At 44.6% G+C, this 18,681-nt stretch overlaps 1 protein-coding gene across 11 annotated transcripts in view; it reads right to left on the bottom strand.

Annotated features, from left to right (window-relative positions):
* The window catches only part of TNC (tenascin C), a 91,299-nt gene that overhangs the window by 39,280 nt on the left and 33,338 nt on the right, over positions 1-18,681 (bottom strand). For 8 of the 11 annotated variants that reach the window (XM_081803457.1, XM_081803458.1, XM_081803459.1 and 5 more), the window contains exons 5-12: positions 17,420-17,535; positions 16,499-16,655; positions 12,821-13,090; positions 11,623-11,808; positions 11,287-11,376; positions 9,361-9,624; positions 1,002-1,274; positions 157-429 (exon numbers count right to left, since the gene is read on the bottom strand). In XM_081803457.1, the coding sequence (XP_081659583.1) occupies positions 157-429; positions 1,002-1,274; positions 9,361-9,624; positions 11,287-11,376; positions 11,623-11,808; positions 12,821-13,090; positions 16,499-16,655; positions 17,420-17,535 (1,629 nt within the window). The remainder of the gene's footprint in view (positions 1-156; positions 430-1,001; positions 1,275-9,360; positions 9,625-11,286; positions 11,377-11,622; positions 11,809-12,820; positions 13,091-16,498; positions 16,656-17,419; positions 17,536-18,681) is intronic. The other 3 variants (XM_081803466.1, XM_081803467.1, XM_081803463.1) reach the window with 2 other exon arrangements.

Below are 18,681 nucleotides of genomic sequence, written 5' to 3' on the forward strand. Positions count from 1 at the left end.
GCCAAATAAGGGATATGACATTTGGAGGGAAGCAGGGATGATTCACCGGTGTTCCCCAGTGGAGCTGGGGCTGAGCCAGCTTAGAGCAGGAAGAGTTTGATCCGTCCCAAGCAGAGACACAGGGAGGAAGCAGAGTAATGAGCTAGTCTGGAATACCTGTCAAGACTTCAACAGAGAGAGGAGTCGTGCTGAAGTCCTGCGTGACCCCATGGATGGTGACGCTATAATGAGTGGCTGCTTTGAGCCCAGGCAGGTCCACGGACCTCAGTCCTCCCGGGACTGTGAGGTTCTGGGCTGCCTCTTCCGCGTCAGTCTCCTGCACCTGAATGAAAAACTGTTCATAGGCTCCTTCCGGAGCAGTCCAGTTGAGTTTGAGGGCATCCCAGCCCACCTTGGACACCGTGACCTCTCCCAAACTGGGAGGTTCCCCTGGAGAAGGACAAAGAACGAGTTTAATGATCAAATCACACAGCAAGAGTCAGGGAATCTTGGACACCAGAGTAGGCTTTAGATTACTTAAAAATACAGGACTGTCTTTAGATAAACATGCATCATGCAGCTTCCTGAATTCGAGAAATAGGGCAAAGAACATGAGGTATAGAAAAATATTTGTCATCTTATTTTATTCAAGAATTGCCCCAACCTTCAGTGGGCAGGGAGATTAATTTTCTGATTTTTCTTTTCCTTTTAAATAGAATGCCTTCACATCCCTTACCAGGAGGGAGTCTGTTTGCGAAGCTAAAGAGCCCTGCCACTGGGGCTGTGTGGAGAGCCCCCAGGCAGGGCTCTGCACAGCCCCAAAGGGTGTTGTTCACAGGGGGTGCGATGTCAAAGGTGCCCCTGGAGTCATACAGCCTGACGGCTCCCCTTTATTAGACACCACAGCGCTGTAACTTGGGCCAGAAGAAGTCCATTCAAAAGTGAGTTGTGTCTGATGATCCGTGGGTAGTCTCCTGTTAGGGACAACAGAAGCTAGAAACGGAAGGGTGAGAGAGAGATACCTGTGGAGGCCTCGGCAGAGAGCACCGGTGTCCTATGGCCCCGGATCACCCCGTAGATGGTAACTCTATAAGGGGTGGCCGCCTTGAGGCCCGGGACGTCCACAGCCCGCAGGCTGCCGGGAACCGTGAGGTTCTGAGCTGCCTCCATCCTGTTGGTCTCCTGCACCTGAATGACAAAGTGCTCATAGGCCTGGTCAGCTGCGGTCCAGTTGAGTTTGAGGCCATCCCAGCCAACCTCGGTCACGGTGAGGTTTTCCAGTTCAGGGGCATGGCCTGAATAATGACAGAGATGGGTCAGTTAAACTGTTCCTCAAACCCCTTTCCTTCTGGGAACCCAGAAATGGCAAACCCGTTACCAGTGCTGAAAGGCCTGTGGTGGGGGCCGGGGCAGGGCTGAGCGCCATGTTTCTCTCACTGCATCCCCTAGCGCTGCTGTCAACATCAAAACATCAACAGAAAACTCCACATAATACTTATTTTGCCCTGTGGCCTCTTTGGGTGTGTCTTTTGGAAATGGCATTTTCCTACCGACCAGTGTCCTGTGGATCTAGAAAACTCTACACATCCATGTTAGTAGTGCTCTAGGCTTCGGTTTCCATTTTGGAAAGTGTCTCTCATCATAAGGATGACATCATAAGGAACAGCCTCCAGCTCTTCTCAGGATTTTTGGTCTGAGCTGCTCAGCCTTCTGTATTTTGAGAAGATTGGTTCCTCTTAATTCCCTTCCTTTTCATGCTTCCTCAATCTCCATCTCGTCTGGGAGGTTTGTTTTATAGTCTCTATGCTGAAATTTTTGTCAGTTGCCGGGGCTCAAGTCAGTTTACATAAAACCACTTCAGGAAGATCAGAGATAAATTAACACAGTCCAAGTAAGGCTGTACTGAGGAAGGGGAGGAGTCTTTGCGAAACCGTCCCTTACTGGAAAGAAAGACTGAGGCCTGGGACAAACAGAGCTTATCAAGCTCAATTAAAACCGAAGGTGCCATCTTCATTCATCTCCTGAGCACACAAAGTACAGCAACAACACACCTGTCTGAATATGCCTTCCAGGTGATAATTTGCCCAGGGCTCAGCTTAAGTGGGCTTTGCGTGACCTAGGAAGAGAGGATTTTTCTCTGGAAATGGATCCTGTAAACAGAGCAAGAACTGCCTCGAGCTCATTTAAAAGAACAAATGCTCCTCTCTTTATGCCTCCCATTGGCTGCTACTTTCAAAAGAGTCCCATGTGCGCATTAAAGCACGCTCCTAACCTGAAAATCCTAGCTTGATTGGATTGAAGATATCCTTTCGGAGGGAAAAATGTTTCTTTCCAAGAATCTATTTAATTCAGACTTTTCCAAGTTCTGGGAAAAGTTCTTCCTTAATGTTTCATATCGACAAAGTTTGCAGTCCTGCAAGTCTTGTTTGACCCGGAACAGGGGTCTGCAAACTACGATCTGAGGGTCAAATCTGGCCTGCTCCCTATTTTGCTAATGAACTGCTAACAACAGTTTTTATATTTCTTAATGGTTGGGGCAAAAATCCAAAAAGAAGAATGTTTCATGATATATGAAAATACAAATGAAATCCAAATTTTGGTGTGTAAATAAAGTTTTATTGGAACACAGCCATGCTTGTTCATTCACGTGTTGTTGATGGCTGCTTTTATGCTAAAGGCACCCTTGAATAGTTGTGACAGAAAGCTTATGGCCTGAAAAGTCTAAAATATTTACTCTCTGGCCCTTTACAGAAAATGTTGGCCATACCTCATCTTGAACTACATTCTACGGGCTCCTCATATAACCCAAATTCATGCCCTGAAGCTCACCCGAAGCAGTTCTTAACCACATAAATGTGACCGTGATGAGAAAGAGAGGACCCAATACATCTCATTTGGGGGAAAGAAAGGGAGAGTCTGCCATCCTTAAACCCACTGGCCCTTGGAGGCCAAGAGCAGTGCTCCAGATATAACAGTTGTCGTCCTTGACCTTAGGATTTAAGCACAACTAAAATCAGGAGTGTGTCCTTTTCAAATATTCTAGTAGTCCTCATGCATGAAGAGATATAGGACAAAAACCAATCTAAGCAACTCTTTAAGGTTAGGGAAATTAATCCTATTATCCACAAATGCCCCCTATGACTCATCCCACTTTCCTCTTTTTTTCTCCTCCTGCTGTCAAAACTGCTTGTCAGGAACTTGGATGGCATTGCAATTTTCCTCTTTATGTGAATTAAGTCCTTGTCTTTCCTTCTCAGCTAACTGCTTTTTAAGCTGGCTCTCTAATTCAGACATAAAGCCTTTTTTTTTCCCCCATGAAAACAATGTCAAGAACCATTGTTGCAGGCGAGGTGAGGAGAGTTACCTACCTGGGGCAGGGAGGAGTGGGTGATGGATGGTTTCTGAAAGCTCTTGCAGTAAAGATAGACGGAGAGAGAACAGGAGGGGATGCGCAGTGGGAACTACGTCTTCCTGAGGAGAACCATCTTTTCTCTTTGGATCGGCTTTTTTTTTTTATATGCCGCTGACACTGATATGACACACCCCTCGTGCCCTGCTTCTTCCGTTCTTTTCACAGAGTGATTTTCACATAACGTCATGTTGCTCATAAACAGTAATAATCAGGGTGATATTTCTACCAAAACCTTTGACTATTCTTCTATTTTTTTTTTTTTTTTTTTTTGATAAGCAGGTCAAGAAAGAGTATCAGTTTATCAGTGTGTTGAGGGAGCCGTGCTGTGACTGTTTCTGTCACGGGTGCTGTTGGTGGCCCCCCCCCATCCTTTCACTAAACAAATGCTAGTCAGATAAGTAAAAGGTGTAACTTAAATGAATGGAATTGATAGATAAGTTGAAGGGAAGGAGATAATTATGAAATTAGAGGGAATGATATGAATAAAAATACAGTGGACAATAGCAGAGGTGGGGACTAAGAAGTTTCACACAAATGCAGAGTCTACATTTCAACAGCAAATGACACACTGGTAGCCTTACTGTCCAGAAGCCCAGTGTTTCCGCTGTATAGTTCCACACTGCATTTCTTGGCATTTCTTTATGAAAAGGCTGTTGTCTTTTTCTTACAGCTGTGCACTGGCATCTACCCTCTGAACAATGTCAGTGGGCCTGGAAAATCAGAATTTCGAAATCCCATTTCTACGCTCATGGGGGGTTGACCAGCTGGCCCGGAGGAATTCCTGGCTGTGCCAACTTTAAACTTTCAGATATGCCAACTTGAAATCTTCCACCATCTTGTAGATGGTAATTACCAAATGCTAGCTGATTAGGAATTCACTTTCAGTGTTCACTGATGGAAGAGAGTGATTCTCCGACAGCAGGTGGATGGCCAAATTCAAGCCTGAGGACCCTACAGGGTAGATTTAATTGCTTTGATCTCATCTTGTAAAGTCAAGATAATTAAAATTAAAAGCCTTGCCTGCCTTAAAACTTTTCAGTGACTCTTTATCACTGTCAAGAATGGAGTCCAAGCCCCTTAGCACGATATTCACTGCCCTCTGGTGATGTCTCCAACCCCATACCTTGCTGTTCTCCCACTCCATCACAGAGCAGGACTGGACAGCTTGTGTTTCACTAATAGGAAGTTGCTCATGCCTGGGAGCATCTCATATGCTGTTCCTCCTGCTGGAAATGTCATTACCTGCTCTGTACTTCCTTTCTTCTTCTCCTCTTTGAGGACTCAGCCAAGTGTCATGCCTTCCAAAAAGCCTTCTCTGATATCCTTCTTTCCCTTTGCTCAGGTCTGGAATGGGTCCTTGTTTCTGCTCTCATAGCTTCCCAAACTTCCCTCTAAAACAGACTAGTTATATTCTTATAATTTTGGTTTTGGTTCTCTCTTTCTCATTGCAATGTGCATCATTGTGTGCCTTCCTGTTCTATACAGACACCAGCATTGCCTGACCCACAGCAGTTAAGTAATAAATATTTGTTGGATGGTTAAATATTTGAATAAATTCGGTTTGCTCCATGAATAAATCAAAATGGCATCACAGCAGAATGTTCCCTATTACTTGCAGCTGTGACTATAAGCAAAATTACACCTTTCTGCTTCCCAAACTCATGAGAATTACTGGGGTATCACTGTTGAGTCTTACGCTGGTATGGAAAGATGCTTTATTGGCCTTGTGTTTTACATATTCTCTCTGCTTTATGTCCCTACTGCTCACAGCAAATTCATGGCCTCCACTTTAAGCAGGGTTTCATTGAGTTTATCAAAATATAAATGCAGGGGGTGGGGCATAGGGGAGATGCCTGGCACACACTAATTTTCCTCAACTTTAATGGGATTCTACCTTTCTCTCACTTTCCTTCTCCCTTCCTCCCTCCCTCTCTTTATCCCCCCTTTCCTTTCTCCTTCCCTCCTTTCCTTCCTTCCTTTTCTATCTAGAGTAAGCTTAACTTAAGACAACAGAGTAACTTCCCTTCCCTTAATCCTAAACAGAGAGAATTTGGGCTGTTAATGCAGAAGTAGAAGGAAAAGACCATGAGATTCAATGGAAACAATACCACTCTGGAGTAGCTGGGGTTCCCAAATCCTCATGAAGCACATATCTTGTGCTTGGCTGTGTCTAAGGCACTGGGGATGATGCAACACTGAATAAAGGAGACAGAGTCTTTATATTCTGATCAGTAGTAGGAGGCAGGTCATAGGTAAATAAACCAACTACTGAATAATATCAGGCCAGATAAGTGTCATGAGGAACTCTGCAGCAGCATGAAGGGGTAAATCGGGATGGAAACACCATTTCAGACTGGTGGCCAGAGAAGTCTACTGAGAAATCACTCGAGCAGAATAAAATGAGGGAGATGCCAATGAATAACTGGGAGAGAAGTGGTATTTAGATAGCAGGAATAGCATGTGCAAATGCCCTGAGGTAGGAGCAGGCTTGGCATACTCAAGGAATAGCAGGAAGGCCAGAGTGACCTGGGTGAAATGAACAAGGGGACGAATGGTGGGAGTGAGGTCAGAGAGATTGGAAGGGTCAGATTCTTTAGGGCCATGTAGGCTGTGGTAGGGTCTTTGGATTTTATTTCAGGTGTGATGGGCAGCTGGCTTACGCATACTCTTAATTTGATTCTGCATCAGGGAAAAAGTTTACCCGTTGGCTCAATTCCATGGCTAGAGCTCTGGAATTCCCTGGGGAAAAAATGCTTTGGGGGCAGCCAATTCCGTATCTTCTCCATAAGACCCACGGATAATGAGCAGCACTGTGCAGACTTCTGCCATTAAGAATCTAGTGATGGGGCCACCTGGGTGGCACTGTCGACTGAGCGTCCAACTCTTGGTTTTAGCTCAGGTCATGATCTCAAGATTGTGGGATCCAGCCCCGCTTCAGGCTCTGTGCTCAGCATGGAGTCTGCTTGAGATTCTCTCTCCCTCTCTGTCTCCCTCTACCCCTCCTGCTCATACTCTCTCTCTCAAATAAATAAATAAATCTTTAAAAAAAAGAAATGATAAAAAAAAAGAATCTAGTGATGCAGAACGGGGAGTCCCCTTCTTCTGAGGTTTGAACATCTCAAACCTCAGGCCCTTTGGGTTGACATCTCAGGACTCAAAACCACATGGTACACTTGCCCAAGAGCTCCCATGTGATCTGTTTCTTTTTTCTTTCCATATGTACAAGGCCAAGTGCCTATACGTGTACTTATTTCCATAATCCACAACACAGTCCTGTTTGCCTTTATGTGTTTGTGCAAAAGCTTCCACCCATTTTAAGCCTTTCCTGATGCTCAGAAATCATCCTGTGCTCCTGCTGCACCCTCTGTACCCACAGCTCTAGCAAGCAGAGTGTAGTGTTGTTGTCTGTCAGTCTGCGTATCAGCAAGTTCCCTGGCAGCACAGATCTGTCTTGACTGATCTAGTGTCCACAGAACATAGCGCACGGAGCTCAGCTGTAAACATTACTGGTTAAGTAATGTAGAAGACTTGAAAAGATAGAATTCGAGAGACAGAAAGAGATGTCCACCTCACTTCTAATGAAATAAAACTGTCCTATGGAGAAAGCCCTAGGGTAAAATATTCTGGGGACTATGGGGGAAGAGCCAATTAAAGGGAGTCTGCATATTTTTCCTGAAATGAAGGACGTCTTTAAATAGACAACATGATTTATTTGGAAACCGTATTAAGGATGTGTGGCTGGGGAAATGAAACCACTGAGTCTTTGGGATGCCAAAACTGGGCTCTTAGTCAGAGACAAAGTAATTCCAGCCTGTGGTTCACTTGAAAGCTTTCATCTTCCTGGGCTGCTGAGGCCTGGGGCTTCCCCACTGGAGATAGGAGATAACCTAGCTACAGCCAGAGGGTAAAATGAGTAGAAATAGGAAACTCCTTGATATAGCATATGTCAAACTCAGGGAAACGTGGAGAGAGAGAGAGAGAAGGAAGAGGAGGAGGAGAAGTAGAAAGAAAGAAGAGAAAGAAATGTCTTCTCTTGTGTTTTTCAGATTCATTTGCTGTTCCTTGACACCTTATGATAAACTCATGTTTATAAGGCAGAAACATTCAAATCTCTACCATAGATTTATTTCTTCTGGATTCTGTTTTGCCCCTCCCTTATCTAGGATTGAACTGTCCCTCCAGAGCACCCTTGATGCTCACCTCATAGCTGGGTGGGAAGCAGTACATGCACAGAGGCAATCACATTGACCACTTCAGCTCACTTCAGACTCTCTGAAGAGGCTGCTCTTTGTCTACCAAATATCTCTTCTCTCTCTCTTATAAACAACCACAATTTTATGTGGGCAGCAACAAGCTGAGCCAGTAGACTACCTTTCCTAGACTTGCTTATAGTGTGGAGTGGCCCATGAAATATGAGTAGAAGTCAGTGGTGATGTTTCCAGAAAGACTCATCTAGGAGGTACTCCTTCTTAGTTTTGGTTCTTCCTCCTTCAGGCTGCCTAGAACACAGATGTGAAGGCTGTACTGTGGCAGCCATATTGTGACAAGGAAGTGACTTTGGGAATGGAGCCAAGGACTAAGAATGGTGGAACAGAAAAAGAGAAGGAGCCCAAGTCCCTAATAACTTGAAACTGCTACGCCAGACCTGAACCACCTAGCCTCAGATTTACCTTATGACAAGAAACCAACTTCCATTTTGTTGAAGTGACTGTTTTTTGAGTTTTCCTGTTATTTGCAGGGAAAGGTACTCATAAATGACAGAGTCTTCAAGGTATCTCCAGATTTGCCCATCACCACGACCCCTTTTCTGCTTATTGAGATGGAGTTGGACTAACATCTCTGCCATGACACTTTCTCTGGCTGCCCTTGATTCTCCCAATCACCCCCTTTCCTTGATGGCATTCCATCTAACATTCTGATATCTAGTCTTCCCCACGGACAGTGAGCAGGAGCACGTGAGTGAAAATAACAATGCTAAGTACGTGACCCACTTTCCCCTCAAATACCAGCACACTATGTAGTCAGTGGGTTCTCAATAAAGACTAATTAAATTGAGACTAAGGACTATTACTTGTCAAGCCCTGAAGAAGTAACATTTTTCACCGATACCTCTTGAATAGTTTGGGGCCACAATTCTATGCACATATTTTTCATATCGGAAGAATGGATTTTTTTTTTAAATTATTTTTTCAACTTAGCCACTGAGGAACTGTGGCAGCAGGTATGAGGAACAGGATATTTGGGCTAGAAGGAACACCGGAGATCAGGATTTAGCTGTCATGGAAAAACCACGTTCGCCTCTTAAAGTCTAGGAGAAAAGAGAAAATGAGGAGGGCGCTGTGCAAGGCTCAAAGGATCATATGCAACTTTTCAGGTAACCTTAGAGGGAAGCAAAAGACCTGGAATAAAAACATTTAGTGGGATGGGTGCCTGGCTGGCTCAGTCGGTGGAACACGTGACTCTTGATCTTGAGGTCATGAGAACTCAAGCCCCATATTAGGTGTAGAGATTACTAAAATAATAATAATAATAATGATAAATAAACTTAAAAAACATTTAGTAGGAAATAACCAAAGAATTATTACCAACATCTTGGTAATCTTGGAAAAAAAAAAAAGTAAATTAATTGTTAGGCTAAAGAGAGAGGACAAAAAATAAACCATTTAAAAGACTCTGTAAAATGCACAAAATTAATTAAAAAAAAGAACCAAAGACAAATGCAAACCCTGATGCTTTAAGTTCTCCTAGGAAGAAATATTTTAAAAACGCCAGTGATTTCCCAACAAAAAGACTTTGCTGAATCAGCTGACAGAGGAAAAGAGAAGTAAGTAGCTCCTTCAAAGTGCTATGCAGAGAAAGTTGTGCGTATTCCCACCTGGTTTTCCCTTATGGAGACAGCCTGACTTACGGGGGGGTCTGCAAACCTCAGAATCAACAGAGTCTGGAGGGAGCTCAGAGGCTGACCTCACCTGTGGATGCCTTTACTCGTGCGGGTTTGCTCTTGTGCCTTCCCTTCTCCACGGTGAGGAGGATGCTGTATTCCGTCCCGGGTTCCAGGCCTCTCAAGACATAGGAGGTGGTGTCTCTCGGAAGCTTCACTTCCACCGGCTGGCCCGAGGGCAGGCTGTAGTTGAGGCGGTAATGGTCAAACTTGGCCGAAGGCCTCCTCCAGAGCAGGGTCAGGTTGGTCTCCGTGGTTTCAGAAACCCGCAGGTCCTTGGGTGCGTCCATGTCTGGGAGGAAAGCAGAGAGTTGAACGGGCCTCGGGCTGGGAGGCAGGGCTGCTTTTGGGGCTGATAGGCAGCTCTGGGCTAGCATTCCAGCTCTGCCCTACAGGGGCTGTGTGACTGCAGGTGACTTTCCCGTCTGGGTCTGTTTTCACCTCTCTAAGATGCCGTGGGACAGTGCCGCATGGGAGTTTTGGAAGATTAAAAAGAATATAGTGGTATATATCCATACCATGAAATACTACCCAATTAAAAGCATCTAAAAAGAACCGACTGTTGACACAGAAACAATCTGAGTAGACCTCAAGAGAATTACACTGAGTGAAAAATCCTATCTCTGCAGGCTGCCTTCTCTGTATGATTCCTTAGATACAGCATTCTTGAAATAACAACATTACAGAGATGAAGATTAGGGATTGCCCAGGGTTAGGGAGAGGGGGAGGGAGGGAAGTGCCCGTGGCTATAAAAAAAAAGGGACAAAAGCGACCTTAGTGATGGAAGTATTCTGTGTCTTAACTGTACCAGTGGGTGAAAAAAGCTGCTTGGGAAAAAACGGCGTAGGACTAAATACACACACATACAAAAATGAGTTGCATGTACCACTGGTGAAATGTGCATAAAGTTGATAGATTGTATCAATGTCAGTTTCCTGGTTGTGATATTGTTCAATGGTTACACAGTTATTAACCACTGGAGGAAACTGGGCAAAGGGTTTAGGGGGATCTCTCTGTATTATTTCTCACAACAGCATGTGAATTGACAATTACCTCAAAATAAAAAGATAAAAAAGGGTGTGTGTGGGGCACCTGGGTGGCTCCGTCGGTTAAGCATCTGCCTTTGGCTCAGGTCATGATCTCAGGGTCCTGGGATCATGCCTGCATTAGGCTTCCTGCTCATTGGGAGTCTGCTTCTCCTTCTCCCTCTGCCTGCCGCTCTGCCTACTTGTGATCTCTGTCAAATAAATAAATAAAATCTTAAAAAAAAAAAAGTGTGTGTGTGCAAGTGCTCAGCATTGGGTCCTGCATAATGAGGACCCATGAGGCATGATCTACATCCTCTTTGCACACCAGACCCCTTTTCTTCATGGTGCCTGGGGAAAGTAAGGAGGAGATTAGTGGAGAAATAGAGGGAAGAGTTTTCTTTTCTTTAACACATTTTCCAGGGATGGGGGGAAACTTGAGGAAAGAATCAATGGCTTCAAATCATACGGCTCCTCATCACTCTCATCCAGAGACTGGAGCTTCATGGGTAAGAGCAAAGTCTGTCTGAAACTATGTTTCTGCTACTTATCCTCTGTAGGACAAAACTACACTATAAACGTCAGGTGTTTTCTAAAAGAAAACCTCCCAGATGTGTTTTGATTAGTCCAAGGTTTATACATATATATATATATATATGAAATGGAACTGATCACCAACTTAAGTTTACAGATTTCTTATAAAATCTGGTTCCAATTTCTCTTAAAAAAAAATCTCATTCCCCTTAAGGATCATTTAGATGTGGCGTGCTTATGTTACTTTTGAATTAGACATCTGGGCTAGATGATCCTAGAGGCCCCTTTCTTCTCTGTGCATCTACTGTTTCTTTCAAAATAGGTTTTCTGCCTCCTGGGCCCCAGCACTCTGTCAGCGCCAACCCAGCGGTGGTGGGGATCCAGGGGTATCTCACCTGTGGCCGCGTTGATGGTGGCTGGATCGCTCTCCTTGTCTGCCTTCACAGCAGACACTCCGATCCCATATTCAGTTCCTGGCCTCAGACCTAAGGGAAAATGTGCAGGTGGATATTTAGCCCCAAACTGAGAAGACGTTCAGAGGATCATCAAAATAGCCCTGAGCTGCCTGTCGCTGGAGGCTATGATTTCTCAGTGTCTGGTATGTTGTACAGACTGCCTTGCTGAAGTCCAAGTGAGAATTGCTGGGAACTGCACTTTTTCTCTACGTGGATGGCTGCAAAATGGGGACACACCCCCCCGTGGGCGGGCTGGGTCTGGGATGCAGAGCTTACCTGTGAGCGTGGTTTTGGTGGTGGCTTGCTGGCTCCTTGGGACTTCGACCTCAGCATGGGCACCTCCGGAGATGGGTGCATACTTAATTCTGTAACTGTCAACGGCCGCCTTGCCGTTCTTCCATTCCAGGGTAATGCTGTTGTCTGTCTGGGAGATGCGACGGAGATTCCTAGGAGCATCCAGGCCTGTTTGGAAGAGGATGGGACATGTGCATCGAAAACACCAGGTGCTAGGAGCCTGGGAGTCAGACAATTCTAAGCTGAGACACGAAAGGCACCTGCCATTGGAGAAAAATGACATCTCCCCCCAACCCATCTCAATACCTGATGCACAGATCTAAATAAATAGTGCATATCGGGCACCTTTCCCCATTATTTTGTCTTATTTTATTTTATTTCATTTTTTTTCCTTTCCCCATTATTAATATGTGTGCTATTTTAGTCATTCACACGCTCCTCAGATTTTATGCTTAAAAAAACTACACAGAAACTTACAAATAAGGTCTGTGAGTGTAAGAACTGGTCTGCTGTGCCCATCACTGTATTTCTAATAATTCATACGGTGCTTCATAATGTGCTCTGAAAAAATATTCATTGACTCAAAGATTGATGGACACTTTGGGACTTTTAAGAGAATGCCACAGGGGCGCCTGGGTGGCTCAGTCAGTTAAGCATCTGTTTTCAGTTCAGGTCATGACCTCAGGGTCCTGGGATGGAGCCCCATGTTGGGCTCTGAGCTCAGCAGGGAGTCAGCTTGAGGGTTCTCTCTCTCCCTCTCCCTCTGCCCCTACCCTCGCTTGCACTCTCTCTCAAATAAATAAAATCTTAAAAAAAAAAAAAAAAAGAATGCCACAGGCTAAGAGGTTATGGGCATCTTTGTCATCCATGCTTTCCATAAACTGTATTTTATCATGAAAATATTTATTTGAATCTTATTTTAATCAGAACTTTTTTTGTCTGAGATTATCAGACCAGCACCTTATGTTTTTGGTTTTTTTTTAGAAGCTTATTTGGATATAGTTTTCTTTAAAAAGTTAATCAATTGCTACAATATTTTTAAATAAACATTGAAAGGAATGAAATTTCCCTTTCTACTTTCCTACTGTCAAAGGAGCCTGGAAGATACCAGGCAGCTCGGAGTGGGATGGAAGCCTCACAGCCAATCTTTCCTGGCTGTTCACAGGGGAAGGCCCATTACCTGTTGTGAAGGTCTCCTTGGCTGGGTTGCTGGACATGTCACCCCTGCGGGAGATGAGGGACACCTCATACTCGGTGTCTGGCTTCAGGTTCCCAATGGAGTACTGGTTCTCATCGTGTGTGAGATCGATGGTAGTGCAGTCGCCAGGCACGTCTTTGATTCCATAGGAAAGCTCAATGCCATCAATCTCGGCCAGGGGCTTGAACCAAGTGATCAGGGCCGTGGTGTCCGTGACATCTTTCACCTCCATCTGGCTCGGGGCGTCCAAGCCTGTGACGGGCAGACGGCAGAGTGGTTTCAGAGATTGGGGCTGGGGCCAGGGGCTGAGCAGACAGGGGCTTACAGCCATCCAGTTCCAGGTGTGGATAGTTCAGTGTCTACTAACCATCTGACCTTCTTTTGTCTCTCTGTGTCTCCATTTCCCATCTGACAAGCTCTAGACAGGGATGATGACAACTACCTTGCAGGGTTTGTTGTTTTTTCGAACATGAAAGGAGAATGCTTGCAAAGCACCTAGCGCAGAGCCTGGAGCGTGGCAGTTACATGATAAATGGTCATTGCCCTGTTATTATTATCACTACAGTTCTCATGAAACATGCTTAGGGCCTTTTTCATTTAAAAAACATTGATTTACATCTGAAACTAATGAGGTACTATAAGTTGGCTAACTGAATTTAAATAAAAAATAAAAAATAAAAAATATTGGTTTAGGCTCTCTGGCTTTTTATTAGGCAAAACTCCCTGGATGGATAACTTTTCCATCAGAATTATGGAGCCCAAAAGTGAGGCCACCCCTGGCTTGGCCAGGTATAGAGAGTTACTTGTGAGGCAAGAATTCAGGAAGAAAGTCATAGCTTGTCCCAAGCCTTGCCATCTTTGTGCCTTCATCTCAGTCCTCCTCCTGCCCCACCCACGCCCCTTGTGTTGTCGTGTTGTGCGTGTGTGTTGTGTTGTTGTTTTGTGACAGGAAGCATGGCATGCTATTTCTCACCTCTTGGCCCCTGCACTAGCTCTTCCTTTGTGTCTTCTTCCAGAGATTGCCCCTCCCCCTCTAAAAAAATCTCCTATTCATCCCTCAAAACCCCACTTACATATCACTTCCTAATGAGAGTCCTCTTTGACCCTTGTTATAATCAGGTGAACACATACACCCTCCCCAACAAGTATAAAGTTTCAGTTTATGTAAGATGAGTAAGTTCTAGAGATGTGTTGGACAACACAGTGCCTGTAGGTAATCATACTCATTGAAAGAGTAGATAGAATTCATTCTAAGTGGTCTTAGCACAATTAAAAATAAGAGAATCCTTGCACTTTCTTCACTGTTCTGTAATATATTTCTCTACAGTTTGTGTTATTCAACTTAGATAAGGTCTCAATTCATTTATTTAGAGTGGGTCTTTGACCCCTTTTAATCTCCAGCAGAGCGTCAGACTTTGTCATTTATGTCTGAATTCTTTTTTTCTAATTATAAAAACAATTTTAATGCCAACATTAAAACAGACCAAGAATTTGGCAAATGCCTAAAATTAAGATATTAAGGCATTTAGCCAATGTTTATTTCTTCAATTTAAAAATAGCTAAGTTTGTGTTTTCAGCTTTGGTTGAGGAGACAATATCAAATGAAAGGAACTTCAGTGTTATATACGGAACGGGAAGGAGGAATAAGTCCTATCTGACTATGAGAAACCTGCAGAGTCTTTTCTTTGAATTCTAAGTGTTAACCCATCATTCTCAGCTGACGGACAATGAACACATAGAATTCACAATGAAAACAAAGCTAGAGTTCAACAGTGCAGCTGCCTGTCCCGTGTTCTTACAGGTGCCAGCAAGCACCCAAACCACACCTGCTACTGTCCTTAGCAGCTCTTTCCTAAGAAGTTGGGATTGAGTCAAGCTCACTGATTCTTCCCCCTCCCCAGATTTGGGACCCTTGAATAGAGGAGGCAAGTGCTGCCATGACTTCCTAACATGCCAAGCACAGTGCTCTGTCATGCATGTCTTAACTCTCATGACAACCCGGCAAGGACACTATAAACCCATGTTCCTGATAGTAGGTCATAGGCTTAGAGAAGTAGAACTTCACAAGGTGATGGTGAGCGGTGAAGCTGGAATTCACACTCAGGTCTGTTTGGGTTCAAAGCCCATACTCCTGCTCCAGTAAATGTGAACGCCTCTCAAAAGCATCCAGGTGCCAGAAATGGTTGGTAATACAGCCTGATAGAGACAGATACCAGTGGGAAGGAGCCAAAAATGCTTTCTCACCCAAACTTTAAGGTCCTTTAAACCTGGATAAAGTTCGGCTATCAGCAAAATGAACACGTAAATGTCTGCCTCTCAGTGTTGATATTTATGTGATTAGGGAACTTTAGGTGTTGGGATGTTTGTCCTGCAAGAAGAATAAAGCAGCTAATGCCCAGAATTAGATTAAAAAGCAAGGGGTAGATAAATTTTATTTTGTAGTTTTGGTGTGCCTTCTCTATAGCAGGTAAGCATTTGCTGGATCTTTTCTATGCCTTTCTGGTGATCTAATGATTTTTTCCTGTCGATACCTGCTCTCTACCTACCACAGAGGGATGGTGTCAGAATGATGGAAAACACTTGCCTATAGGGGAGACAATCTAGGAGTTGGCTCTGAGCTAGGCAAAATGTGCAAATATTTAAATGCAAGATGTTCTTTCTTGTCATTAGTCAACAGATTTAACTTTTCCAACAATCTCCTGCCAAAAAGAATCAATTCCTTAAACAGTTGGCACAGATGCTATCTTGAAGAAGATAAAAAGGTTTTCCCAAATGGCAATGCAAAATAATTTTATTTATTTATTTATTGATGTTTAAAATTTTGCTTCTTGGTAGAACAACTCCAAATCCAGATTTTCTTTGTCCCCCTCACCAAAGGATCCAGTAGTGCCAAATTCTATTCTACCCCCAAGAAGTTCTGACATCTTTATTATTGAATGACATTTATGTTCCTATTGGAGATACAGGATGAACATTCTGCAGAGACCAGTTCCTCGTCAATGCTAGTGGTAAAGGGGGTGAAAGTTATAAAACTGGATCCTCGCTGATAATTGTGGCCCTGTGGAGGCCCAAGTGTTCACCACGTGATGTTTGTTAAACTGATTTCACTTCCCTAAGCCTCAGTTTTTACTCTTGGAAAAGTAATAACAATAGTATTTTCCCAACCTCTTTCACAAGACTGGTGTATCAGATTAGATGATGTGGTAGGTTATTTATAATGGTCTCTCTTATTGATCTTCCTGTATCTGTGCCCCTTTGAGATTTTACTTTGAGGCTCCTTTCATCAAGGGCTGGATCTGTTTCCCCACCCCTTAAATCTGGACTGGCCTTGAGATGTGCTTTGACAGAGTGATACAGTGCTCAGCTGCCGTGTGATCAGGCCCAGGTTAGCATACTGAGGCCACCTGAGGCCAGCCAGCCCCCAGCCCACACAGATGCATCAGCGAGCCCACTCAAAAACAGAACTGCCCAGCTGAGCCCAACCCCAAATCACCAATGTGCAGAACTATAGTTTTAAGCCACTAAGTTTGGGGCTTGTTTTTTACGTAGCAAAATCTAGTTGATGCAGAAGCGATAGAAGAGGAAATATCTTCAAGCAGAGGCGCTATGGGGTACACTCAGCTTTATCAGAGGGTCCGTGCTATTGAAGGTGATACTCACGGGTGGTGGTCACCCTCTTCAGGCCCGGACCGCGGGTATTGTTTTTCACAATGTGCAGCGAGATCTCATATTCTTGCCCAGGAGCAAGGCCAGTCTGCCGGTATGTGGTCTCTGGCCTCCTCAGGCTTTTGGTGATCTCTCCCTCATCTTCTTTATTCTGAAAGATAGGAGCACCTTGGTAAGACCTAAAGGAGGTTCCAGCCTCTTCTTCTCTGTGGCTCGCTCCTTCTGCATCCACTCCTTCGCTAAGCTCTCCCTTGGCGGCAGATCAGCATGGCAGGTGCTGAGGACGCACAGAGGACTCCACAACTTATTGAGTCTGATTTGGGAGGAGCTGCTGACCATTTAGTCTTGCTGACATTTCTTGAGTTGGCTTCTCCCTCTTTAAACCTCTCTATTCACTCCTTGGACACTCAAGTCAAGGGCCAGAATGTGAGAGCCAAAGCAGTCTAGAGCCACAGATTCAATCCTTCCTTTGATAGACCAAGAAGCGAGCATCAGAGAGGTTGGGTGCCTGCCCCATTGGCACCCAGCTAGTTAGTGACAGTGCCTGGGCTCGGAACCTAATTCCCTGCCTCTTATAAGCTCTAAGGCCCAGATAGAAGGGATACTCCATCTCAGATATGCCTGGAGGCATCTGGAGACAGAGCTCATTTGTTCTCTTCTGAATAGAGATTTGCCAGACTATGAGGAACAAGGGGACGGCTCAGCATCTATTTGAGCTCACAGCCCTAAGGGCTATGCTTACGGACTTATTAAAATCACTTAGAATATATATGCAAACATGTCGGGGCTAACTAACCACAGTCCTGTTCCCCACCAGAAGCTAAGGAAATAAAGTTGATATAAAAGTCTGTAGAGCCCTCGGACCGTCATTTAGATCCTTGAGGTCAAACATGCCCGCTCCTCTGTGCTCCTTACCATATTCCGGAAGATGATCTCCCACGTTTCAAAAGCGATGTCCAGAGGATCCCATTCCACTTCCACAGATGTCTCCTTGATAGACTTGAACTTTAGGCCTTCAGGTGCAGGCAAGTCTGTCAGGAAGAGCAGAGGAAAGGATGGCTGCATGTTGGGGGGGGCGGTGGACACAGCGGTGATTCCCCTAAACCCCACCGGTGGGTGCCCCACCCCCATCAGAGCTGGATTCTATTTCCGACTACTTGTGGGATGCTGTTTACTGCGAGGCAGTGTGACAATTAGCATTAGGACCCACCATACGATTAAATCCTGGCAATTTCATCTGGTGAAGCCATATGAACCCAGGGTTTGGAATCAGATGGACCTTGGGCTCAAATCCAAGCTCCACATTACAAGTTTTGTGTGCATGGGCAAGTTGCACAAAGTGCCCCAAGCCTCAGCTTCTTCACTCGGGAGGAAGAGGTAAGTACGCCTGTTCCTGGGAATGTTTTGAGGACTGAGTGATATGTTGCATGTCGACCGCTGGGCACGGTTCCTGGCGCATTGCGCATTTCAATACGTGGCAGCCAGGGGCACCTGGGTGGCTCAGTCGGTTAAGCGGCTGCCTTCGGCTCAGGTCATGATCCCAGGGATTGGGCCCTGCATCTGGCTCCCTGGTCCGCAGAGAGCCTGCTTCTCCCTCTCCCTCTGCCTGCCGCTCTGCCTATCTGTGCTCTCTATGTCTCTGTCAAATAAATAAATAAAATCTTAAAAAAAAAAATACATGGCAGCCAATGTTATATTTGCTAAGCAAAAATAAGGACCAATTTCTAGCCACAACTTGCTTTTTAGGTATGAAGGGAATTATACTGTTGTTGGATTCTTTTTTTTTTTTTTTTAAAGATTTTATTTATTTATTCATGAGAGACAGAGAGAGAGAGAGAGGCAGAGGGAGAAGCAGGCTCCCAAGGAGCAGGGAGCCCGATGCGGGACTCGATCCCAGGACGCCGGGATCATGACCTGAGCCGAAGGCAGACGCTTAACCATCTGAGCCACCCAGGCACCCCACTGTTGTTGGATTCTTAAAGGAATAACTTGAACCCTAATGTTTCTACTTTTTTTTTTTAATATGTGGACAATGAGCTCCATAGAAAGGAAATAGTAGAATAGAATGGGTAAGAGCATAAACCTGCAACCAGACTTCCAGGGTTAAAATCTCATCTCCACAACTTATTGAGTCTGATTTGGGAGGAGCTGCTGACCATTTAGTCTCAGTTTTCTCA

Source organism: Leptonychotes weddellii, chromosome 14, assembly GCF_054177405.1.
Source record: "Leptonychotes weddellii isolate Sample4059 chromosome 14, ASM5417740v2, whole genome shotgun sequence".
In the NCBI taxonomy this organism is placed as follows: Eukaryota; Metazoa; Chordata; class Mammalia; order Carnivora; family Phocidae; genus Leptonychotes; species Leptonychotes weddellii.